Source organism: Dipodomys ordii, unplaced genomic scaffold (assembly GCF_000151885.1).
Source record: "Dipodomys ordii isolate 6190 unplaced genomic scaffold, Dord_2.0 Scaffold70, whole genome shotgun sequence".
NCBI lineage: Eukaryota > Metazoa > Chordata > Mammalia > Rodentia > Heteromyidae > Dipodomys > Dipodomys ordii.
The window spans coordinates 8,304,970-8,331,885 of NW_012267286.1; the positions used below are offsets into that span (position 1 = coordinate 8,304,970).

Consider the following 26,916-nt stretch of genomic DNA (forward strand, 5'->3'; position numbering starts at 1 on the left):
AACTCTGGGCATGGGCACTATCCCTCAGTTCTTCAGCTCAAGGCTAGCTCTCTACCTCTAGAGCCATGGTGCCACTTCCTGTTTTCTGGTGGTTGGAGATAAGTCTCACAGACTTTCCTGCCCAGGCTGCTTTGAACTGCGATCCTCAGATCTCAGCGTCTTGAGTAGCGAGGATTACAAGCATAAGCCACCAGCCCGTGGCTAGAGCAGCTTTTTAAAATTTTATTTTCAGCAGCGTTATTTTAACACAGTATTGTTATTTAGAGAACTAAAGTTTGTATTAGTAGATAATCAGTCTTTTTTTTTTTTACACCATCCCAAGATGCTTAAGGTGATAACGCTATTATTTTTTTAGAATGAATTTTGGAAGCTTGTTTGCTGTGTGAGTTTTTATTTCTTTTCCTTTTCTTTTTTCTTTTTGGTTTTTCTGACAGTGGGGGCTTGAAATCAGGGCTTGAGCACTGTCCTTTAGCTTTTAGCTGAAAGCTAGTGCTTTTATCACTTGAGCCATAACTCCAATTCCAGCTTTTTCTAGTTAATTGGAGGTAAGAGTCTCACAGACTTTTTTCTACTTGCACTGGGTTTAAACTATGATCTTCATATCTCAGCCGCCTAAGTAACTATATATAGTTACCAGTGCCTGGCTTGAGTTGCCTTTTGTTTTCTTTTAAAAAAAATTAGTAGTTGTACAAATAGATTACAATTCGACATAGAGCATCTTGGTAATGTCACCCCTTCTACTATTCTCTCTCATTCTTTTCCTCTTCCCATACCTTAAAACATGTCAAATGCATTTTAGTGAAAAGTGTTTAGTTTTACTAATATAATTTAAAAATATGGAAAACACGTAAAAAGATAACCCAATATACTTGCCTATATTTAATCATTTCTTTCTATAGAATATTAATATATTTTAACCCTTCAATAGAAACCCCTCTGTGAAGGACTTCTGCTAACTTCACATATAAATCTCTTGGATATCAATGTCAAATAGAATCTGATTCTTTGATGTACCATAATCCATTCTTTGATCACTGGCCAACATCTGCTTGGTCTCTTTATCCCATCCACCATATTGCTGTTTTCTGTGGTTGCCCTACTCGTGCTCTCTGAAGTCTCAGTAGCCCTTTGCCGAGGTAATGGATATATAAAAAAAATTCATATATTTTCTGCCTGGAGTTTTAGAATGAGTATCAATGATAGAAAACTAGGGAATTTGTTTTCTTATTTATATTGGAAATACTCCAGAGTCTGAAATTTTGTTTACATAGGAGTAAATAAATTAAGTGCTTATGAAAAGGTCTACTTGTTCCAAAGTGTCACAGTCATTTTGGTTGAAATTTTGGAGCTTCTACTCAAATGCCTTAGTGAATGGCACAAATTTCTCATTAATGTAATACCACATAATAAGAAAGATCACCTTTTCTTTCCCAAGATCAGACTTTCCATGTATCTTCCCTGAAGCATATAAGATACTACAGAGAAAAAAACACAAGAAAAAAATGGTTATCTAGTTTATTAGCTTACAAGATATTTATCCTAGTATTCCATATACTTGTAATGATATAATTAACAGATTAAAATATTCTTTAAAACATTATTTGTACTATATGTTAATATCTTCAATGGAGATATATTATTTTGTTATTAAAACTACATTAAAGATAAAGTTTTTTTTTTTGTCTTTAATTTGCTTTGTTTTACCCAGAAAGACTGGTGGTGGTGGCTGAACACTGTGAACGGAGTCTGGAAGACTTGCTTCGAGAAAGGAAACCTGTGAGGTACTGTGTGATTATTGGGACAAATAAATAGGAGTTGGTAAACAAATAGGCATTTTTATTAGAAACTGAAGGTCTTTGATTTCTTTTGTTATTTGTTTAGTAATAAAATTTGGATGCACATATTGACCTTAGGAAATTTAGGCCACATAATTTGAATATTAACATTGTCAAGTTTGATGAATTAAGCATTCTGCATAGTACTTGAAAATTTTTTCTTAAAAGAATATACACATGCTGGGCACTGGTGTCTCACACCTGTAATCTTAGCTACTCCAGAGGCAAAGATCTGAGGATAGCAGTTTGAAGCCAGCCCTGGCAGAAAATTCCCCAAGAGACTCTTATCTCAATTAACTACTCAAAAACTGGAAGTGGCGCTGTGGCTCAAGTGGTAGAGTGCTAGCCTTGAGCATACAGAAGCTCAGGGACAGCAGCAGGCCCTTAGTTCAGCACAAAAGACAAAGAAAGCACAGCAGACAAAGAAAAAAAACAACACACACACACAAAATTGAAACTTTCCTATTAACTATTCAGTTCTCTAGTTAAGATCAATTGTATTTTCCCTAAAAGAACTACATGGTAGCTTCTCACAGGATACTGGTATTTCTAGAAATACAGTGCACTACGTAAAGGCCATATTGAAGGACGTAACCTCAGTATATTTTATTGTATACTTTGAATTCATTTCAATAACTTACATATGTTTTCTGTCTCTTGAAGAGTATGTAGTCTGAACTTCTATTAAAAACCTATTACCAAATATCATAATTACATGGGTTATCAGAAACCTGTGTCAATACCTGTTGCATAAATTTTTCTGAAAATTGTAAAATATATCTTACAGGTATTAACTAAGTTGTATTGAACTGATAAAGCCATGCTTACCATTAAAATTATCTTTTTCATCCTTCCAAACTTGTGGCTAGAGCTGACCCATAACTAGGAGTACATTTAAGGTATTCCCCAAATTGTCCCTAAAATGGGCCATTTAGGATTTAAAAAAAAAAAGAACTACCAAATGCCAGGCTGATCAGTTGGAAGTATATCATAGGAAAACTTACAGGGTGCTGAAGCTTAGTCTCAAGGCTTCTCAAAAGAGTAAAGGGGTGGGCACTGGTGGCTCATTCCTATAATCCTAACTGCTCAGGAGGCTAAGATCTGAGGATTGCAGTTCAAAGCCAGCCTGAGCAGGAATGTCCACGAGACTCTTATTTCCCATTAACCACTAGAAAACCAGAAGTGGCACTGTGGCTCAAGTGGTAGAGCATTAATCTTGAGCTGAAGAGCTGAGGGATATTGTTCGGGCCCAGAGTTCAAGCCCCACAACTGACCAAAAAAAAAAAAGAGAGGAAAGGGTGTTTCAGGAATTCTGATTGACTACTGAGGACAACAACCTGAACATCCTTATCAGTGTATGGGATATCCCAGGCCTTGTCTTGGGCTCAAGCCTACTTTGAAAAGTCTGCAACTAGTCTGGTCATTGAGCATTCAGGGCACTCTGACTTTTAGTTAGGATATAGAAAGAAGAGTAGAGATGTAGAAGCTGAACTACAGCAGACTTCAAAGTGTTTTTTGTTTTGCTTTTTACTTATTGGTTAACAACTATCATATAATATTGTGGATGACAAAAGTCTTTCCCAAAGGGAGAAAATGTATTTGACTAAATAGATAATTACAGAAACAAAGTGAACAAATTGAATAAGATCTTTCCTTGGTGTTTTCACTTTCCTTGAGTGGGCTCTGAAATGAAGAATAAAAATACCCTATTTGTTCTAGTCTTACTTCCTTCTTTGGAAAGTCTAATGAGATCATTGGTGATAGTTAATTTTCTGTATATGTAGAAATGGCTTAATTTGATTTAATGAATATATGTCTATGATCATAGTTTTTGTAGTGTCACCAGTCTTTGAGTTTTGAGAACATACAGTATTACTCTTTGTTCACTAGGTCACATTTATACAGTATTTTATAAGCTTCTTTTGCTGAAGTTCTCTGTGATGCAATGTCAAAGCTAGTGGCTCACACCTGTAATCCTAGCTACTGAGGAGGCTGAGATCTGGGGATCATCGTTCGAAGCCAGCCCAGGCAGGAAACTCTGTAAGACTGATCTCCAATAAACCTCTCAGGAAACCGGAGTGACACTGTGAGTGGTAGAGTGGTAGAGTGCTAGCCTTGAGCTGAAGAGATAAGGGACAGTGTTCAAGCCCAAAGTTCAAGCCCCACCACCGACAAAAACAAAAACAAAACCCCGGTGATGCAATATCAGTCTTTTCAAAGAAACAGAAGGACCTAGGAAAAATTATGATGAGTCAGGCCCAAAGAGACAAAAGTTGCATGTTTTCTCTCATATGTGGAAGCTAGATTTAGTTTATAAATACATAAGTAAACACTTCGGGTAGTATGCAAGTATACTCAAATGTACTAACTGAAATATGCTAAATTCAGGGGAATACTCTAATAGTAGTTCTTTAGAAAGGCTAAATAAAAATTAAACAAAATTAACACCAGGAAATTAGTACTTGAAAGGGGTGGAATGGCTCAAAGTGAGGGGTATTGGAAGAATAAAGAGAAGGACAGAATACAGTTAAGAATTTCAATACATATCTACAAATTTAAAGTGGAAAATGTGTGTAGGGAATTTGAATGTTGAAAGGGATGACATTGATTAAGATACATTGTATTCATAAACTGCTTTGTTGAATGGCAACTCCTTTGTACAACTAAGAATTATGTATATAATGTGTATATATACACACATAGAAAGTGAATTGGCATGAAAATTCAAAAACAATTACAGAGTATCTTTATCCAAGAAAAAATTATGTTGACTGAGTAAAATTTATTTATATATATATATATATATGTATAATTTTATAGTTCAGTCTGTGTGAGGAAAAAGCTATGAGCTGGCTGACAGTCTTGATTGAGCACCTTAATCATTTTCTTACTTGTACAACAAGAAATTTTACTCGTGTAACTGTGACCCTTCTTTATAATAACAATACAAAATTATTTTTAAATTCACAGTCTTAATAAAATGGAACTGCTAAGAAGGAAAAAAAAGAGATTTTACTTGATCTAGGAATGCAATACCATAACTGTGAATAAGATTAAATGTAAAATTCATATTGTCTTCCATGCTATTTACATTTATGCTAGTCTTATTTTAATAACAGGAAGTACTGACTTACATAGTTCTTTATAATGTCTTCAACTGAGATGTGTGATATTTGTAAACTATTGTGGTAATAGTCCCAAATACAATATTTTCTGTGTACATTTTGGAATATATCATTTAGTATGTACTAGCTTTTTTTTCTTTTTTTCTTTTTTTTATCGGTCGTGGGGCTTGAACTCTGGGCCTGGGCGCTGTCCCTCAGCTCTTCAGCTCAAGGCGAGCGCTCTACCACTTGAGCTACAGCGCCACTTCCGGTTTTCTGGTGGTTTATTGGAGATAGGAGTCTCACGGTCTTTCCTGCCCGGGCTGGCTTTGAACCGCGATCCTCAGATCTCAGCCTCCTGAGTAGCTAGGATTACAGGTGTGAGCCACCAGCGCCCAGCTGTACTAGCTTTTAGGTTCAGTTTTAAGTTGCTATCTGATTCATCCATCTAAATTAATTTTGGTGAGAACTGTTTGACTTTTCCACATATTTGGATAATGTTAATTTACAGTAACAGGGAAAGCTTCATGTCCAGAGTTGATATGCTGAAATGTTAATTCATTTTATAACCTCTGTATAGAAAAGATGCAGTTAAGGCTTACAGTTTAGTTCTTTACTGCCACAAGTACCCTGTACCTGTAAGAAAGGCAGATGTAAGTTGGGTGCCTTATGCCTGCAATCCTAGCTACTCAGGAGACTGAGATCTTAGGATCACGGTTCAGCGCCACCCCAGGCAGGAAAGTTTTTGAGACTCATCTCCAGTTAACCACAAGAAACCCAAAAGTGGCACTGTGGCTCAAGTGGTAGAGTGGGTAGAGTGCTTGCCTTGAGCTAGAGAGCTCATGGACAGTACCCAGGCCCAGAGTTTAAGCCCCACAATCAACAACAACAAAAAAGAGCAGATGTGAAATAAACAGGAATTCTTCTATATAGATGGGATTTCAATCTGAAGTTCTGTTATTTTTTTTTTTTTTTGTTGGTCATGGGGCTTGAACTCTGGGCCTGGGCACTGTCCTTCAGCTCTTCAGCTCAAGGCGAGCGCTCTACCACGTGAGCTACAGCGCCACTTCCGGTTTTCTGGTGGTTAATTGGAGATAGGAGTCTCACAATCTTTCCTGCCTGGGCTGGCTTTGAACCGTGATCCTCAGATCTCAGCCTCCTGAGTAGCTAGGATTACAGGCGTGAGCCACCAGCACCTGGCTCAGTTTGAAGTTTTTGATTTTTACTTGTCTTTGTCTTCTATAAGTTGCAGAACTGCCAGGTGTCTACTAGTTTTTGGAGTTGATTTTCTGCTTATAACTATCATTTAATGCATATTTGGTCAGTTTATATAGATGGGACAGATTAGGGGAATGAAACTAGGAACTTAGAAGACTTATGACTAAATTTTATATGACCTATTCAATATTAAGTGCTTTTGTACTATGTGTGAATGGCAGTAATTGGCAGTACTAATAGATTATATGTTAAGACTGTCTTGAAATTTCAGATTGCATTAGGAAATAAAACATGTTAAAACTTTTAATATGTATGGAATCCTGTTGAGATTGTATGTTATCCCTGCGGAAAATAATAATTTATGCTGTATCCTGGAGTTAGTTTTTTTAATACCAGCAGTATTATTTGCACAAATTTACTACTCTACTTTAAAAAAAGAAGTACTCAGTATTTTCCTAAGAGTCTATTCAGGCTTGAGTATAAGGAATTAATTTCAGGGTGACAGATGCTCTCTTTTTTTATATTACCCATTTTATAGTTCACTTTTGCCAACTTTTTCTCTTTAGATTCAGTTAATAATGATCAAAACTATTATTTGGAATCAGAGGCATAGAATTAAATGTAAATTGCTACTCTAGAGGTATTTAGGTGACTGGGGGGTGGGAGAGAACAGAATAATTTGCCTTTTAAGTCTAGGTATTATGTGTGCTTTGTGTTAGTATTACAATTCAGACCAGGTACTTTTGGTTAATCTGTAAGAGTAGTGACAAATTTAGCTCCTAAAAAGATATTCAGCAGTTTTGGCCCTTGCGATAGTTTCTATATCATCCTTAAATTTACAAGTGAAGAAAGGGTAAGAAAGAAAGGCATGTTTCTTTAACAAGATTTAGTTTGTGACATGTTTTTAAAAGTTATGGTTTTGGGGCTGGGAATGTGGCTCAGTGGTAGAGCGCTTGCCTTGCATGCCTGAGGCCCTGGGTTCGATTCCTCAGCACCATATAAGCAAAAAGAAAAAAGCCAGAAGTGGTGCTGTGGCTCAAGTGGTAGAGCGCTAGCCTTGAGCTGAAGAGCTGAGGGACAATGCCCAGGCCAGAGTTCAGGGACCATGACTGGACCCACCCCCCAAAAAAAAAAAGTTAAAAATTATGGTTTTGAATGTGTAGCAGATACCATAAACATTGTAGAAATTACATATGGAGACAGATAGGAAGCAGACTCTGAAGCTGTTTACTAGTTTAGAAAACATAGTTTGACTTACATAGATTAGTAAGTTTTATGTAGCCTAATTAAAATATTGCCAACTCACTGAATGAGATACTCACAAGAGTTTGGATTCATTCTGGAATGTGATTCAGATTGTTAATGAGCCACACATAATTTCTGATAGTACATTCTTTGTAAAAGTTGACAATAGTGGTTCAGACTCTTGCACATTTTTTTCCCCTTTAGGGACTCTGCTTCAAAAATACATTTAAAGATGGACGGACGGACAGGAAAAAAATACATTTGACATTTATTACAATATAGTCCTACAAATTAGATTATGTCCAGATCAGTCTATATTTTTCTTCTTATATGCTTGGTTTATTTTAAAAAGGAAAATAATACCAAAGCTATTCTTCACTCACGCTCGCAGTCTTGTGCAGTCTCTTGCTTTCTAACTCTCTTGTGTTCTATAGTTTTGTTAAATATTGTTAATATTACCTTGGTGAGACTTATCATTATCTTTGCTCTTCTATATATTATTTGGCTTCAGCCTTCATTAAGAAACAGGCTTGACTACCACATGTCAACATTGTCCAAATTGGACTTCTATGACATTTTTTCCAAATTCTAGCCACTCCTACTTTCTCTTCCCTCTTAATATTCCTAAAGTTCAATCTATTCTTAAAACTATTTGATAGCTTTTTTTAAAGGAAATGAATTTTGTAAGCATAGAGTCTGACTTCAGTCTAACTCTCAATTATTTTCAAATGATGTCTAAATCACGCATGTAGTTTTTATTGTTACCAGTTATAATCAAGGGATTGAATGCCAGAGTTAAATTTACTATGTAGACCCCAATCCGTCCTTTTGTCCAAGTGTATCTTCAACCTTCAATGTAATATCCAACACTTCAAATAATACTTATATATATACTTTCCTCTGACTCCCTTTGTGCCTTTTCTCTTCATCAAAAGCTTTATGTTCCTCATCCTAATTTATATATTTTATTGTATTCTAGCAATAAGCAATCTTCCTAACTTGCAATTATTCATCTTTATTTATACAATTAAAGAAAGGATATTTTATCTTCCCTAAGTTAATCTTTCTGATACATAGTCATTAGCATACAATTTTTATATACAGTAAATAAATTTGTAAATTAATTATTGAGTAAATTAATATTTTTTTTGTCAGTTGTGGGGCTTGAACTCTGGGCCTGAGTGCTGTCCCTCAGCTCTTCAGCTCAAGACGAGTGTTCTACCACTTGAACTACAGCGCCACTTTTTTTTTTGTTTTATTAAACTTAAATCTTCCCCAACTCCTTTTAATTATGTACAATAATGTTATTTGTATTTAATTTTTCTGGAAATAGTTCCTAAACTTAAGATGACATTCATAGAAGCAAATTACTGATTATTTCATTCCTCATTCAAGTTGTTGGCATCATTCTGTTTCTTGAAATTTTCAATCCCCATTCTTCCTTAACATTAACTGTATCAATCAATCATATTTATGTACTTAAGGTCATGCAAGATTAGTATATTTGGGGCAGGAATCTTGTCAGGCATCTTACAATTGCACCTGTCAAAGTTTAGGAAGAATTTTTTACACTTAAAATCAAGAGTAATACTTGTTCTCAGATGTTTTAGTCAATCATTGGGGCTCAGGTAGTAGTTGTTATGGTATGCTAAGGTTTGCTAATGCCACTTCAAGCTTTAGTAAAGAACTCATAGGACTCACACAGTAAAATCAGTAAAGGATAAAGGTTTCTGGAGCAAAGTCTAGAGCAAACTAGGCACAAATTCCCTGTTGTGCCTCCATGTACAAAATGTTGTCTGCTAGGGAAGCTGACCTGCGCCTCAGTGTTCATTGATTTTATTAGTTATTGAACACAAGGCACAAAGTCACTAAAACTGAGCTGCAGGCCCATGGAAGAAAGCATATCATTTTACACAAAAATAGATCATCTGTCATACTATGGCTCAGTGCCTCATGGGAAAACACTCAAGGCAGCAGTTAGAACATTCCAGAAACACAATTTCTGTGAGCTCACCATGCACTAATCAGGAAAACACACTTGGGAATATGAAAGGTTGGAGGACTGGTAACTTTCCTTTTTAAAGTGTTAAAGTGAGTTTTACAGCAACTCATTAAATAGTTTGACTTTATAAACAAGTGGTTCTCAGTCTTGTTTATGGTTTGGATGAACATATATTTTGAATATTTTTTTCAGCCTTTGTATAATTTTATTTTGCCACTGTAACATAGTGCTACAAAATTTGTTGTATAAACTAGTATACATTTATTTTGAGTTCTATTATGCAAAAATAGTCTCAAACACATATGTGTTTTATTGTGTCTGAAAATTAAGTATGCCAATAGCCAAAGCCTATTGCAAAAAAAAAAAAATCTGTATGGCAGAAGTCCAGGCTTCTCTGTTGAGGTGTAACAAGGCTGAAATCAGAGCTACATTCTCTGTGATGCCAAATTATTTTCAGATATGGTCAGGTAGTTGGTATAAATCTATGTAGTTGTAGAACTCTTTATAGGGGTACCAGCATTCCTTGCTTCCTGACCACATTTTTTCATCCCATAGCTGAGCAGAAGATCAAACTGTTCTCATGTTTTGTGTCTCTGGTCTTTTTCTCACCTGCTTTGCTTTGCTCTACTTAAGGAATCATGTGCTTATATTAGGCCCATCTGAATAATTCAGGGTTCTCTCCCTACTTTAAGCAGCTAGTTAACGACCTGAATTCAGCCTGTTCAGCAGCCTCTCCACAGGATGCCTAGAGTAGTTACTGATTGAATAATACGGTAAGAAGAATCTTGGGAGGAACTCTTTAGAATTCTGGCTGCCTTGTTTTCTTGTAGTCTACTTTTTTGCCTTGCTGAGGATAAAACAGGGGTCTTGGGCTTGCTAGGTAAGTGCTCTGCCCTAGGCCATCTCCCACATTTTTCTCTTAAATCTGAGTTTCATATGATTAATAATACTTAAATATCTAAATAGGTGAAGGGATAACAGTTTTAATTCAACAACTGAAGCATGTTTAACTTTTATTTGGGGGAAAGTTCTTTTTTTCTTAATCACTTCTAGTGATACAGAAACATGAAAATGTAATAAATTTTAAGGTTAGATTTCTTGTGTGCTATTTTCCAGAACAAAAATCAGGAGTAGTGTAAAATGTGTGTTCGTTAAAATAAAATCTTTATTTTGTTGGTCTGGGCGCCAGTGGCTCACGTCTGTAATCCTAGCTACTCAGTAGACTGAAATCTGAGGATCATGGTTCAAAGCCAGCCCAGGCAGAAAAGTCTCTGTGAGACTCTTATCTCCAATAAAACACTCAAAAACTGGAAGTGGCACTGTAGCTCAAAGTGGTTGAGTGCTAGCCTTAGGCAAAAGAGCTCAGGGACAGCACCTAGACCCTGAATTCAAGGCCCATGACTACAACCACCGCCCACAAAATCTTTATTGTAGGAAAGGAACTACATCTATGTTGATACTCTAAAGGAATGGTCAAAGAACAGGTATGTTGGTATAAAATTATGACTTGTGTTAGTTTCCTTTAAGGATATTTCTTTCTAGCCAAATATCTCAATGGATTTTTTTTTTTATTGGTGTATGTTTAGATATGAATGGGGACTAATGTGAGGAATAAGAGGATTGAGAATGTACCTTAGAAAGGTGTTTATATATATATATATATATGTATGTATACATTTATATACATATATATTCATTAGTTCAAACAAAAATTTTAGGTAAGTAGAACATACTGAGCTGTAACTGGAATGAAATGGAACGCGTGTTCCACATTGAAAAGGTTCAGTCAATATACTCCTGCTGTTATCATGTAAGAATGTGGCTGGGTGTTTCCATATCTTTGAAATCTTCAGGACAATTTAGAATCTGAGATTATGTGCAAAAATGACCAAATTTCTACACATTTTAATAATTAAATTTTCAAGCACCATGATCCAAATAATATAATGAGTCAAATTTAGTCAGTGGTCAGCCAGTTTGTAACTATCTGATAAAAAAAGTTATAGATGAGAGAAAATTATATTTCTTCTAGGCTTTGTATGTTTTAAGTGGATCGAGTCATGGTCGAAAAAATAAAAAATACTGGACTTGTAATGTCTAATAATCATTTATTTTAGCATGTTGGAAAGAAAAGATGAAATATTCAGATTTTATTTTCAGTAAGATGAGGAATTATATATCTTGAACTAATTTTTAATAGAATGATAATTCACCTATAAGAACTTCATTTTAAAAAATTCTGTAGATGGGCTGGGAAGGTGGCTCAGTGGTAGAGTGCTTGCCTTGCATGCCTGAGGCCCTGGGTTCGATTCCTCAGCACCACATAAGCAAAAAGAAAAAAGCTGGAAGTGGCACTGTGGCTCAAGTGGTATAGTGCTAGCCTTGAGCTGAAGAGCTGAGGGACAGTACCCAGGCGCAGAGTTCAGGCCCCACAACCGGACCCAAAAAAAAAAAAAATTCTGTAGCTGCTGTCAACAGTCACAGCATTTTTTCATTACTCTTTTCCCCCCCTTTTTTTGCATTTTTTCATTACTCATTTTTTAAATCAGTTCTTCAATAGCCTGAAGTTTGGAATTGCAGTCTTTAAAGAAACACCTTGAATTTTATCTTGTGGTATCTATAGCTATAAAAATATATGTAATAATTGATCAGTATAATTTCCTGTGGAAATTGTTGAAGATAAGAAACCACTGGTTAATAATGATCATGCTTGAAAAAGACTACAATTAAATATTGGAATCAAACAAGCAACAGTCTTGGGGTGTTTTGGTTTGTTCTTTGTTATTTGTTTTCATTAGTGTGTGGCTGTTCTTTTGTATTGTAGTTGGTATTGCTCTATGAAGTGTTAATTTGATACATTCTTCTATTGCTATTATGCTAACTCATGTATAAGGAACTTCAAACCAGTGTTTTATTTACATTCTTCTCATCTTTTGTTATGCTTACATGGTGTGTTTATCCTTTTATATAAGTCACCATACAGTAGTGAGTTTTTTTGCTATAAATAATTAAGAAAAGAGAAAATAATTATTTTGCATTTAACTGTTTTATCATTTCATGAGTTCTTCATTCCTTTGTTCTGAATCCTATTTCCATCTGAAAACACTTTTGTCCAGACTGCTTTAAAAAAAAAAAACTTCAAGTTTTTTAAAGTGCAAGTCAGTACTGACAAATTCTCATGGATTTTGATGATTTAAAAATGTCTTTATATTCATCTTAATTTCCTTTTTTCTTAACTACCATTGTTTTAAAGAAAAATTCAAGCAGCAAAGTAAAGGAATTACCCATTGGACTGAACTGCTAAAATTGGCATTTCCTACTTCCATTTCCCCACATACATACTCACTCTCTGCTCATTATGCCATATTATTTTGATGCATTTTAATGTAAGTTGCAGGTATGGGTACTCTTTGTTTCAGAACATCTATCACTAACTAGAATTCAGTGGGTATTTTTAAATTTGGATACATTTATATTCAGTGAAATATAAAAAAACATTTTAAGTGTACTATTGTCTCTCCCCATCTCTTGCTCCCAGAGGAATTACTGTTTTGATTTTTCACTGTAGATCCACTTGCTTTTATTAAAGCAGTTTATACAATTGTGTTCAATACTCTTTCAGTTAGCAAGTTTCTGAGAAGCATGTAAATGTTTCATGTATCACAGCTCATTTTTTTAATTGGCCAGATTTGTTACATTTTATGAGAGTACTACAGTTTGTTTAGCAATTTTATTTTGAAGTCTAGCTGTTTACAGATTTTAGCCTCTGATGACTAAAGCTTCTATGAAGTCTACTTAACGACATTTTCTGTTCACAATTTATTTTCATTTTTACTGGTAAGTGATAGCAGCATAATTGATGGGTTATAAGGTTAATATACTTTATCTGTTTTGAAGATGCTAAGTATTCATATTTTCATTTTTTAGTCCTTTGTAAAGGGTTATCTTGTGTTTATTCATAGGTATGTTCTCCATACCTATTCTTCATTTGATTTTTTTTATTTTTATAAGCATTTGATGCCATCTGACTTGCCTATCAGTTTTCTTAAATATATTTTTGGTGGTTCATATTGTCACCATTTTTTTTATTCTATGGATATTGCTTTTTATGTTTTATTTGAGAAATCTTTGCCTACTGGCGAATTATGAAGTTTCTCCCATATTATATATGTTGTCTTCTGGAAGTATTGTTTTAGATTTTATGTTGTACATTAAGTTGTATCCTTTTTTCCTTATTCCTGTGACATTTGGAAAGCCAAGGGTTGTATTTTCATCCATTCTTCCTCGTAACTTAAAAAATCTGCCTACTACAAAAGATTATATATAGGCCTACTAAAGGTGTCTTTCTTAGCAGGGATAGTTATTTTATCATTGCTATTATTATAACCTGTGACTGAAAGTAAGTAGAAATTCCAGGTAAGTAGAAATTCCAGCAGGGATAATACTAGGATACCTGGAGGTCCTTTACTACTTGGAAGGTTGAGTTTAGTAGGATCTGCCAGGCCAGCCTTAACAGAAAAGTCCTTGAGATGCTATCATAACAGAAGCTAGATGTGGTGGCATATGCCTGCCATTCCAGCTATGGTTGGAAATGAAAAATAAGGGGATTTCAGCCTGGGTACATACCTGGGCAGGAAGCAAAGCTCTGTTTGAAAAATACTGAGTGCAATAGAAGGGGAGGGGAGCTTAGAAGCATGGCTTAGTGATAGACTGTCTGCCTTGCAAGCACATGCTCTTAAGTTTAAACCCTAGAACTACAGAAGTATATAAATAATTTATTTTCTTTCTACATAGATTCATTTAGTTTGTTTATATTCCATTATATTTCTGCTGTATGGAGTATTTATGGTTCTGGTTATAAGTTAAAGAAGCAGTGATTTTAGAAGCTTTTACATTTGGATGGAGAACCAAAAATTGATAATGAACGTAGATATTTTTAGATGCAAAAGTATTGATTAATACCAAGAGAGCTTGACATTGCACAATTTTAAATAATACATAAGAGAGTTTAAAATTGAGATTCTATATTTGATAGTACTATTATATAAATTGATTCTATAATTGCTCTTCAGAAAATATTTTTAGTGCTGGTTGAGACTTGTACTCAGGGCCTGGGCACTGTCTGAACTTTTTGTTCAAGGCTAGTGTGCTACCACTTGAACCACATCTCCACTTCTGGCTTTCTGGTGGTTAATTCGAGATGGGTCTCAGACTCTCCTGCCTGGGCTGGCTTTCAACTGTGATCCTCAGATCTCAGCCTCTTAAGTAGCTAGGATTACAGGCGTGAGCCACCAGCACTGCATGCCCTTCAAATTTTAATCATTTTGGGGGGGATTATTGTTTGGTTTAAATGAGTAAAAGCTTTTTCTCATTTCTGTTATGAAAATTATTGGGCTGGGGATGGTCTTCTTTGCATCATAGTAATGAGCCCTGAGATTTTAGTTTACAAGAGAAATAGAACTAACTCATTCAAGGTGATCTGGCTTAGCAAAAGGAACTATTATGTAAATAAGCAAACTTCACAAGTGTTATACTTCAGCTTTGGGTGCAAAACTCTGCTTATTACGTATAGACTTTGTTTTGTCTTCTGTATCCTAGGAAGCTTCCCAAGACAGTAAAACTAAATAAACTGTTTAGAACTAATTAAACTGATAAACCTAAGTAAATTTGATTCTTTGATCAAATTATAGTCATTGTATCATCCCCACTTCTGATAAATATAATGAACACAAAATAATTTCACTAGTCATATTTGCTGTAATTTGCTTGACAGACTGACACCTAGTTAAGCCAACATTTCAGTTTGACATGTTTTTTATGCATTGCAGTCTCTTACAGATATTAATAAATATTGTATACAGTGCAGGCCTTCTCTTCATTATTGTGGGATATGACATAGTACCTAAACTTTTTAAATGATGCTGAGTTTAAGTTTTTAATGTGAATTGATTTCAGGTTCAAGGTAGTTATAATAACTTTCTCCTCTTTTCATCACATAGCAACATGTGAATAGATTTAGTCATGTACTAGGATGTTTAGTCAGTGATTGCATATATAAGCATGGTCCCATCATCTTGTATTGGCTAGTGATAGCACCATTTTAGTAGTAATATCATCTATATCTATGATGTTGGCAAAATGACACACTCAACTAATGACAGTTCTTAGGACATGTTTCTCTTGCTAAGCAACACATGGTTGTAATTTTAATAACAATACACCTTTAGAATGGTCTATCTAGGTACAGATTTGACTTAACAAATACCATCATAGATTATATCTGAGAGAAAATTTATAGCATTGCAACATTCCAAATGTTAGATATGAGAAATTGGACTTATTGTCCAGTGTCTTGGCATTCCCAGTTTTAGTTACTAATAGTGATTTTGGATTGTCTATGCCAGGATAATAAAATAAAGTTAATAGGAAAAAGAAAATATTGATGAGGCAGAAATCCCTTGGGATCTTCCAAACTTGCTTATCAAATGATGATGCTCTTACAGAGAATTATTATGTTAGAAAAATAGCTGAAGAGTCTAGTTTATGGTCTTTATTTATGGAAGGATAAAATGTATATGTATAAGGTAATAAAATGGTATTTTACAGTTTTCTAAAGACATTTATTTTTCTCAGACATGGACTTTCTGTTTTTACTTTGCTCTAAAGATGATCAAGATTCTGTGCATGGTCAATAGCTCACTGATCTTCCTTTAGCTCCTGTTTTGGTGTTACATTTCTCACTTCATAAATTTTCAAAGTGAGACAGGGTGAAGTTGGATCATTCTCCAAGTATACTAATCAATAACAGAGCCTCCTGGTTTTATTTTTGAACCTCAAACCACTATATATGCTTTCCATGTGTGTTCTGATCTTATCACATTCATTTTCTGTCCCAAAGAAAAGTTATCTAGAAATCAAGTTAAGAAGTTAATTTTTTTATTGCATTCTATTGAGAATGATTAACATTTTACACACAGTGATCAACTTGGATTATTTTAGAACAAGCCAAGTTGTAAAATATACCCAGTCTCATAATTTAGATTTTTTTAATACTACAAAATCTTTGGATGTTAATCAGTGCAGCTACCATCTGAATCTGTAGAAAAATTCTTAAAATTAACGTAGATGAATGTCCTGTCAGCTTAAAACATCTATGCCTACTAATAAAATGTTATTTTCTTTTTCCATTGTACAAACTGATGTTCTTTCTTTAAAAAAACTTATTTCTGAAAACACCCCTTTCTTACAATCTGAAATTATAAATCAATGAATCTTTAATAGTTGTTTATAATAGATCTCTTTTGTCTTGAGGTATTAGTATCTTGAAAGTAAACACAGTTATACACTTACAACATTAATATTGTCATTTGTATTGTTCCTTTCCAGTTTTAAAATCACACAGTGGCAAACTGTTTTGAATCAGTGTTTCCTTTCCCTTGCCATTTTATGTCAGGCTGATGCAAGAAAGTAGTTTTAAATCGAAAGGAAAATTTTGTGGGAATGTAGGTTTTATAAAATGAACAAACATCTTGAACTCCTCATACAATTGAGAGATATTTCCTCTGTTTTCTGACTATTTGGGTGTTTAGGCTTGTGGAGCAGCTCATAGGAGTACCATGGATCATGAATCTGAAGAAATAGTATATGTGAAGAAATAGTATATGTACATGAATGACTTCCAAATCTAACTCAGCAGCACTGACCTCTGACTCTTTTACTGGCCTCTATGTGCAATCCCAATACCATTTTTTCTTGAAAATATTGAAGGTGCTGGTGGTTTGAGGCCAGAAGGAATCTCTTTGAACAACTTATTCTAACTTGCAATTTTAGCCAAACATTAACATCCTATTACCTACTACTTGGAATTATTCTTGTTTCTTGTTGTAAATACATGATTATGAGAGCTGTGTTTTTAGCAAATGAGTACTTTTTATAGATAGCCTTTGTATGAACTTTTGTCTTGGGTTGTAAGGATTATATATTCTCTGATGAAAATGTAAATAAAATTATTCATTGCTATTATGTGACATTTCTTTTGACTTATTTATGAAAGAAGTCACTTTAGGTGAAGAATTTAATGTAGTTATATGCATCCCTTTGTACCATTATGAGATACTTTATAATTGATATATTATCTATTATTTGATACATATTTGTTGAACACCTATATTATAGGCACTGATAAACATAGAGGGTTATACTTGGATTCAGTATTTTTCTCATAGTACAATGGAAAAGACAAACGTAAAATTAATAAGCCCTGAAATTATGTATTTTCAAGATATAATTCTATCAAGAAAATAGGGATACCATTAAGATATTGGGGGGGAAAGACTAACATTCTAGAATAACTGGATATAAAAGCAGAACTAATTGAAGGAATTCAAGGAGCATTGCAGAACGAGGGCCTCAAGGTCTCAATGAGAATAAAGAACAGATCCTTTGTTGTGGGGACTGCAAGGTAAAAGAGACTGCCATTGAAAATCTAGATGTTTAAAATATAAATGGAGCACTACAAATTGCCATTGTGAACAAAGACATTTCTGTATGACATTATTTCAGCTCATTAAGAATGTGACTGTGCTTTTGGACATGCAAGTCTAGTTCTTAATACTTTACAACTGAGTAGTAAAATTACTATGGCATCTGTTTTCAGGAGTTTAAAATCAGCTTAATGAAAAAGCATTCACTTTAAATGTTTGGTTTTAATTCTAGGAGAAAGGCAGCTGAGGACCTCTAGTGTCTTAGCTGAATAAGGCATCCATTTTTCTGTGGGTGTCTCAATCGGTGTGTATATCAGAGAGACTGAGGCCAAAAATCAAATAATTTCAATTTAGCTTGTGGACCCAAATGAGTTTATAAAACTAGGCTTGTGTTTTATTTGTTAATTCCAAAGAAAGGTTATGATTTGTTTTCAAAGGGGATGTGTATATTCATCAGTCTAATGTGTGCATTACTACAAAATATTTGCCTCTATAACTGCTGGTAGGTTATAAATGAAATTTAATGTTTAGAATTTTACCATTTATACAGTCTGAAGATTTACATGTTGCGTGTTTATAAAAGCTGTTTGAAGATGTTTATGAAAACTCATCCCAAATTCACACATTACCTACTTCCCTAAGTCTGACAGATAAAACTGACTTAACATTGGAAGAACTGTTTGCTAAACAGGAATAGATTAAAATTAACTTGAATCACATCTTTATAAATAGTAACCTTCATAATCTCTTTTACAGATATCATGGTAAATACCAAAATGTGACTGATGAATGGGTTGATAAAGGAGTTTGTACAGTGTAAAAATTATGGTAGCTAATGATAACTTTGATGAATAGTTATAATTATAAAAATATAGCTTAAATCCTGATGGCGGAGACCTAGAGTATATAAAGCCCAGGGTTTTTTTTTTCTTGCTGAATTCTACAATAGGTATTAATAATCTGACACTTGCCTATCACATCCTAACAGCCTTACAACAGCCTATAGGGTTTTATAGTCTTAACTGCTTGCCTATAGGGTTTTACAGTCTTAACTGCTTGCTAACTTTTTGAGCTCATGTTCTGACATTGTACCCTGTTGCTCATTCTGCTGAAGGGGCAGTGTGTTTTCTTAAAGTTGCTGATTATCTTTCAGTTCAAACTGGGCATGCTGGCTCCTCTACCTTATCATATGTTCCCCAAAGAGCAACATGTCTTTGTCCCAGTTTGTCTCCACCTCAGTGTGCCCTTTCGTGACCATATTTTTCCTACTTTATTTTTCAGGCAATCACTGTGTATATCTTTTACCTATCTACTCATTTTTTGTTTCATCTTCAAGAAAGGAGTATAAATTCTTTTTATCCCCTGTAACATAGAAATTGATCATGTAAAAATATTAAAAATCAGGAGTTAGGGAAGAAAAGTTAGAAAATTGTAAAAATATATTAACATAGAAAAGAGTTACATTAAATAAAAGTTACATTAAATAAAAGAAATTGGGCATCTATGTGGTGGGTGAATCAGAAAGGAGAAGGATAAAGAGACATGGGAAATCTCAATGTACTGGTGGCTCACACCTTTTATCCTAGCTGCTCAGAAGTTGAGATCTGAGGATCGCAGTTCAAAACTAGCCTGGGCAAAAAAAAAGTATGAAACTCCATTAGCAATTAGACTCCATCACCAGGTAGAAAAACAGCTGGAGAGTATTGCAATTCAAATGGTACCTGTTTTTCTAAAGTTTAGGCATTTTGTTTTTATCAGAACAGATGATTTTCATTGACTTGATTCTTCTATATATCTGCAACTTTCCTGATAATTTGTAAAGCCTACTTATCAGAGGTTCTCCATACATGCCATCCAAATTCAGTGTTTTTCTGGGAAGAACAAATACTAATCTCTTTTAGAGTATCGTTTAGAAAATTAGGATTCTTTGATCAATTCTGTTATAATCAGAAAATCCAAGAGCTGTCCAAGTGAATACTTTAGAAAAATGTATAGATCCTATATTTTATGAAAGAAGACCAATAAAACATTTCTCTTTCAATGTTTGAGGTCTCTGTTCTGTTTTGTAATTGATCTTTCATTTTTTGTTCTCTTTGTAGCTGTTCAAAAGTTTTATGCATAGCATTTGAGGTACTGCAGGGATTGCAGTATATGAACAAACATGGTTTAGTACACCGGGCACTGTCTCCTCATAATATCCTGTTGGACCAAAAGGTAATTTTCAAGTAATAATAGGTGCTGCTCTGTTGCTGGAAATGTAGAATGCCTGAAATCAGCCCCTCTCTGTTCCTCAGATGGACCATAGAAAATGAATGTTCATATGAATATTCGTAAAATGTTCAATAGTTGACAACATAGCCTTAAACTATTTTGATGTATCTTTCATATGTATGTATCTTTCATATGATGTATCTTTGATTTTCTAGCTTCATGTTTTATTTTTCTCTTTCTTTTTTTTTTTTTAAGTGAGACTATAAGAATAAGATAATTGGGCTGGGAATGTGGCTTAGTGGTAGAGTGCTTGAAGCTCCAGGTTCGATTCCTCAGTACCACATAAACAAAAAAAAAAAAACAGAAGTGGCGCTATAGCTCAAGTGGTAGAGTGCTAGCCTTGAGCAAAAGAAGCTCAGGGACAGTGCCCAGGCCCGGAGTTCAAGCCCCAAGATTGGCAAAAAAAAAATAATAATTTACAGAAAAAAATATTGTAATCTGTACATTAACTGCTAAAATAGATAAGTACGGCTATACAAGTGTTAATTATTCTGTTAATAATTATTAAAGAGTATTAGAACATAGTAGGATTATAAAAACCTTAATGATTTTTGAACTGGAATTATCAGATTAAGAATTCCACTATAATACTTAAATTTTAACCTTATTCATAACTGCAACTCTACTGAATAAAATTTCTCTGTAAAAATCATTGTCATTGTCACCAAGAATTGAAGAGAAATGAAAGTATTATTGTCTTTTTGTTTACTTTTTCAAAACACCTAAATGTATAAACAACAGAAATTTAAGTGAAAAATGTGCTTTGGTATTTTGAATTATATATGGATCTGAATACAGACTTATAATGAGTGTAAAGTTGACTAAATATTGGCAGATAGTTTTGAATGAAATTATATTTTATAAAACCTTGAGTACTGGTATTTTGATAAAATGATATAATTTTATAATAGTTGTCTTATAAAAACATGTAAATAATACCTTTTCCAATTGTTTTAAAATACTTAATGGTAATTTTTTTCATTTTTATAATAGGGACATATTAAATTGGCTAAATTTGGACTTTATCACATGACAGCTCATGGTGACGATGTTGATTTCCCAATAGGGTAAGAATATATTTTCCTCAGTTTTGAATTCCTTCTTAAACTAAATGATCTTTGAAGTTGTTAATGAGATTTCTCCAGTGTCCCATAGATCTTTCATTTGTATTTGATTCAATTAGAAGGATAACATATTATTATCCATGTACTTTTTACTTTTTAATTAATTATATTTCATTCAGAATTCAATTAACCAGCAAAATGAACTAGAGACATCACTTAAGTTGGTAACCTTGATCAAGGCCCTGAATTCAAATCCCAGTACTGACACAAAACAAAAGCATGATATAAGTTGCTACATTGTGGGTTATCAGAAGTAATGGCATAAATTCTATGTCTGGAAGTGTATATTTAACTGTATAAAGGTTTGTTTAGTCACTTCTGATATGAATATTGTAGATGTATGTTCTTCTCCTAGAAAGTAATGGATGGATGTTTCATGCATACTCTAGTAGGTGTTTCTTATAATTTGGTGTTAACATTTCTTATGTGGTTCTTGAACTCAGCATCTGGGCACTGTCTCTAAGCATTTTTTGCTTAAAGCTAGCGTTCTACCACTTGTGAATCACTCCACTGCTGGATTTTTTGGTAGTTACTTGGAAATAGAGCCTAAAGGATTTTCCTGCCTGGGCTGGCTTTGAACCACAGAACTCATATGTCAGCCTCCATAGTAGCCAGAACTAAAGGCATGAGCCACTGGTGCCCAGCTAGTTCATTTGAAATATTTAAAAATATAATTCTTTTTCTAGAATTTTTATATTCACATTGTTTTAGATATATGGAAGTTATAAAAATAATACACCATTTTTCTTCATATCCTTCAGATTTTTCCAATGTTAACATTTCACTGTATTCACATGAATGTATCTATGTGTATGTAATAATTTGTTGGAATCATTTGAGAAAAATTAGCAAACATCATGTCTTTTTCTTTAAGTACTTTAGTTTATATTTCCTATAATGAAGACTTCTCTTATATAATTTCAGAATAATCATAGAAATGAAACTAAAATTGATGCAAGATTATTATCTACCCTAATCTTAGTCACATATTTTTAATTAAAGTGGATGTTTTTTAATGTTTGTGTGTGATTTGCTCCAAAATTATTTCTGTCACACCATTACTGAATTGTGATAGACAGTCATGAAATGTGTTTTTGTAGCAGTGTTGCTTAAAATTTTAATTATATGTTAAAACTTATATGTTGTAATTTAATTACAATCAAAATTTTCTGTAAATTTTTTGTAAAAAGCCTCACTTAAATTACTCTTTGAGTTTTATACTTTATAATATAAATTTATTATCTAAATTTTTCATTAACTAACCCATAGATAATCTTAGATGTTATTTGATGCAAAACATTTATTGAACATTTTCTTTTCAGCCTATTGTATAGACTGGAAGGTTAGATTCTTGTGCTCAAGAAGTTCATTACAAAAAAAAAAAGTTCATTACTTAGCTGAAAGATTTTCTCTGCTGATGGCCAAGTACTACATATTAAAAGTACAAGCAATAGATGTTTTTGTGCATTTTTTTTCTTTTGTCAATATAAGGGCTGTAACTCAGGGCCTCCCTTATTTTTTTGTTCTTCCAGGCTGGTGCTCTACCATGTGAGCCACAGCATTATGCTGGTTAATCAATAATAGATTCAGAATCTCAGAAGACTTTCCTGCTAGAACTGGCTTTGAACCAGGAATAGATAGGAGTACAGGGGACCAGCTTAGGCAGTTCCTTTCATCTGTATAAAAACTATATTTAATACAGATAGTTAATAATTTCTTATTTAAAAATTCTTTTTAATGGAATGTTATTAGTCAAGATCTAGCTTTGTTATCATGTGTTGTAATTGCTTTTTTATGCACTTATGAAGGTTTAAGAAGTTTGATTTATTGGCCTTGATTTCAGAGTCTCAATTGCTTGGCTTGCATAATCATTTTTCACTCACTTAAGCCACTCCCCCAGCCTGGCTTTTTCTGGTTAATGTAAAGATGGATGGAGTCTTTCAAACTTCTCTGCCCAGGCTAACTTAGAACTGTGATCTTCCAGATTCCAGCCTCCTCAGTAGCTAGGATTACAGTTATGAGCCACTGGTACCTGGTGATAATGCACCTTTCATTATGACTTTCACAGAGATGCCGTTAATGTGATTACTGCTGCCTCTGCTTTTTGTCTAAGCCAGTTTGTATAACACAAAAACTAAGACAATTACTTTTTGAACATTTTTTACTTGTATGTAAAGGTCTTTAGGATTTAGTGATGATAAAAAGAAAGGAGGTGGCCATTTTTTAAAGCCTGTCAAGTATTTTGAAGAAATATATATATGAATTCAAAATGTATAGATAGAATTAGTGGAATTAGGATTTTTTTCTGTGTGTCCAGCCACACCTCCAGTTCCAGGTTTTTCAGTTATTTGGAGATAAGAAGTCTTATGGATTTTTCTGCCTGAGCTAGCTCTGAACCTCAGTCCTCAGATCTCCACCTTCTGAGTAGCTAGGATTATAGACATGAGCCACTGGTGCCTGGCAGAATTAGTCTTTTGTTAGTATTTATTCTACCTTGCTTTGAAGTCTTAAGTGCAAAGGACCTTAGCAGAAAATGTTAAAGGGCAAAATGTGAGACATTAGCTAGAAAAAAAATGATCCAACAGCTAAGGCATGAAAGAAAATATTTACATCAGAAGAAGCTTACAGTCAAAAGACAAATATTAAGGGAACTGTAAAGTAAAATGTTACCATCTGTTTTGAAATATTGTAAAGAGTAGAAACTGGGCGTTGTGTCAGTTGGCCAGTAGCTTAATACCTTGTTAAATTGGCACATGATGAAAGCCACTTGTACTTACCTCAGCAGTCATGCTGGTAGCAAGGATCTGGTCATTGTCTTTTACTGCTAAAATGCTGAAGAGGAGAAGGTTGTTAGAAAATGCCCTCCATTAAAGAGCAGTTCTGAGGCTTAGTTGGTTTTTGTTCACTTCTGTCTTTGATTAAAATGGAATTTTTGGAGCAAACATTGCCAATGTGCTTTCTGATAGATTTACTTTGGTTTTCATTACCTATGCTATTATTTTGAGTTAGATCTACCAGAAATCAGTAATGAAAGTACAATGTGGAGTTCTGTTATATGTTCCATTTTTCTCACATATTCACTAAGTTTTGTGTTATAGGAACCCAGACCTCAGTTATAGCATAACATACCCTTGCCAAGCACTTCATGTGAGAAAAAGGGGGCGGGTAGGGTGGAACTAGAACCGTGCATTTAGTGTTCTACCATGTGGGGTATAGGTGATAGGTAGATAAATTCATTATGAGTAATTGGGATACAGAAATAGTAGAGTCCTACTTCTTAATTCATTTATTTTTATACCTTTGACATTCTTAGTGCTCAAAATAACAAATACTGATTTAAAGATAAGGAGTAAAAATAATTCAATATTAAGAGAAGGTAAGCTGTGAGGAAGAAAATAACACCTGTAATCTTAGAGGACTAACAGAAAGGCAATAGGATAAAATCAAAATAGCAAGCAAGGAAAGGAGCCATTGCTGAAGACAGAAATACTGGCTTTAAAGTGATTTCAGACTCCTGTCTATTTACTTTTCATTCCCATAATTATTGCTATTTAATTTAATAGCATAGAACTTACACATAGGTCTCATTACACTGATAGTAAAAATACATTACTGCTTCTTTTTCCAGATCTAATTCATAATATTGATTATTTTAATATATCATTACAGGTATCCATCATACTTGGCACCTGAAGTAATTGCACAAGGGATTTTCAAAGGTAGTGATCACATGCCAAGTGAAAAACCATTGCCTTCTGGGCCAAAAGCAGACGTGTGGTCACTTGGGATCATTTTATTTGAGCTTTGTATGGTATGTATTATGTTAAGAAAATATCAGTGCAATAAAACGTGTGTGCTTTGAGGAATGATTTTCTAGGATAGAAAATTATTTAGTAAATAAAGGGTTCTGCACAGATTCACTAGAAATGGCAAGAAAAGGCTTAAATTTTTAAAAATCTTGTTTGGTAATTCTCATACATTGCTAGAAATACTTGTGTTTTTACAAGTTTTACTACTTGTTAGTATTGTTGTGAGATCTCTACATATGTTTACATTTATTACTTAATGTAAATGTTTATAGTTTTACAAAGTATAAACAATTCTAGAAAAGTTACACTAAAACTGTTTACCCTCTTAAATGTTCTTGTCTTTCTGCCCTCTAGTTTTATTTCCTCCTATTCTGTTAAATTTTCTACAAACTCAGTGTCTGTGCTGACTTTCTATGAAGCCTCACCCAGACATCCTCTAGTATTAAATCTAAAGCTACCGTTAAAAATCAAAGGGATTAAAAGCACAGTGATTTGAAGAACATAGTTGTTTACCAGCACAATAGGCTCTGTCTTATATGTAGAAACCTCAGGCAGTTAGGATGGCTCCCTCATTCATCTGTTTCCACACTTGCTCCCTTTTTATTTTTTCCTACCCAAAAGGGAAAGAATGTGTAACGTCATATTTAAAAGATGACCTAAAAATTGCAAATATGAATTCTATATACATTTTACCATAGAAAACTTACTCATTTGACCACATAGAGACACAAGGTGGGGCAGGAAATATGATCTCCAGTTGGGTGTATAAATGTTGAACAGCTAATAGTCTGTTGTAGAACAACTTAATGGTCTATCAATCCAACCTCTGTATGCCTGCCAGTATTAAATAACTTCTTTCTTTTCTGCTCTTCCTTTTACTGTAGAATTTATCAAAGTTGTCACTTTAATTTCTCTGAGGGAGAAATTTTGATTATCTGTTGTAACTTGGATATAAAATGTTTCCAAGGCTCCAAAGGCACATAATGATTAGTTTTCATGGAGGAGCTTAGTACCACCAACCAGATACCCCAGCTGGTAGAGCTGTTTAAGAGTTGATTGGATCATTAAGGCATTAGCCTTATCAATGGATTGATTAAATAATAAGTTCACAACTGAATGGACTAGTAGAAGTTGAGCCCTCATTAAATGAAGTAGGCCATTGTATTTTTTCTCCTTTTTGCTTCCTGGCTAAGATCAGGTGAACAATCTCTTCTGTTACATATTCCTACTACTATGATGTTCTACTTACCCACAGGCTCAAAGAAATTGAGTCAGCCAACCATGCAGTGAAACCTCTGAAACCATGAGCCACAATAAATCTTTTTTTCTTCTAAGTTTCTTTTTTCAGGTATTTTGTCACAGTAACTGAAAGCTGATCGACACGGTTATCTATTGCTTCTGCCTCCAAACCCATTAACTAGCATTGATTTTCACAATCTAAGAATTAGTTTAATGTGTTTTTTTTTATTTTGTGTTTTAAGAACTAATTCAACAGCAGATGTATTTTTAAAAAATAGCCAAGAAATAAGCTAATGGACTCAGAGAGAACTGGGTTTTGATGTTGGAAAGTACCTTTGTGTGATGATATGGGTAATATGTTAGCTTTTTGTTACTTCACAAATTCCTGAAGTAGTCAGCTTATAAAGAGAAAAGATTTGTTTTTGTTCATGGTTTTACAGGTTTGAGTCCATCATCATTTATAAATTCTAGCTTTTAAGAATACTATTAAGGCCGGGCGCTGGTGGCTCACGCCTGTAATCCTAGCTACTCAGGAGGCTGAGATCTGAGGATCGCGGTTCAAAGCCAGCCCGGGCAGGAGAGACCG

General features: G+C 34.0%; 1 protein-coding gene across 2 annotated transcripts in view; it reads left to right on the forward strand.

The window, feature by feature from the left end:
• Window positions 1-26,916, forward strand: part of Tbck (TBC1 domain containing kinase) — a 120,089-nt gene that overhangs the window by 3,538 nt on the left and 89,635 nt on the right. For both annotated transcript variants that reach the window (XM_013023792.1, XM_013023793.1), the window contains exons 4-7: window positions 1,709-1,781; window positions 19,987-20,101; window positions 21,152-21,225; window positions 24,952-25,093. In XM_013023792.1, the coding sequence (XP_012879246.1) occupies window positions 1,709-1,781; window positions 19,987-20,101; window positions 21,152-21,225; window positions 24,952-25,093 (404 nt within the window). The remainder of the gene's footprint in view (window positions 1-1,708; window positions 1,782-19,986; window positions 20,102-21,151; window positions 21,226-24,951; window positions 25,094-26,916) is intronic.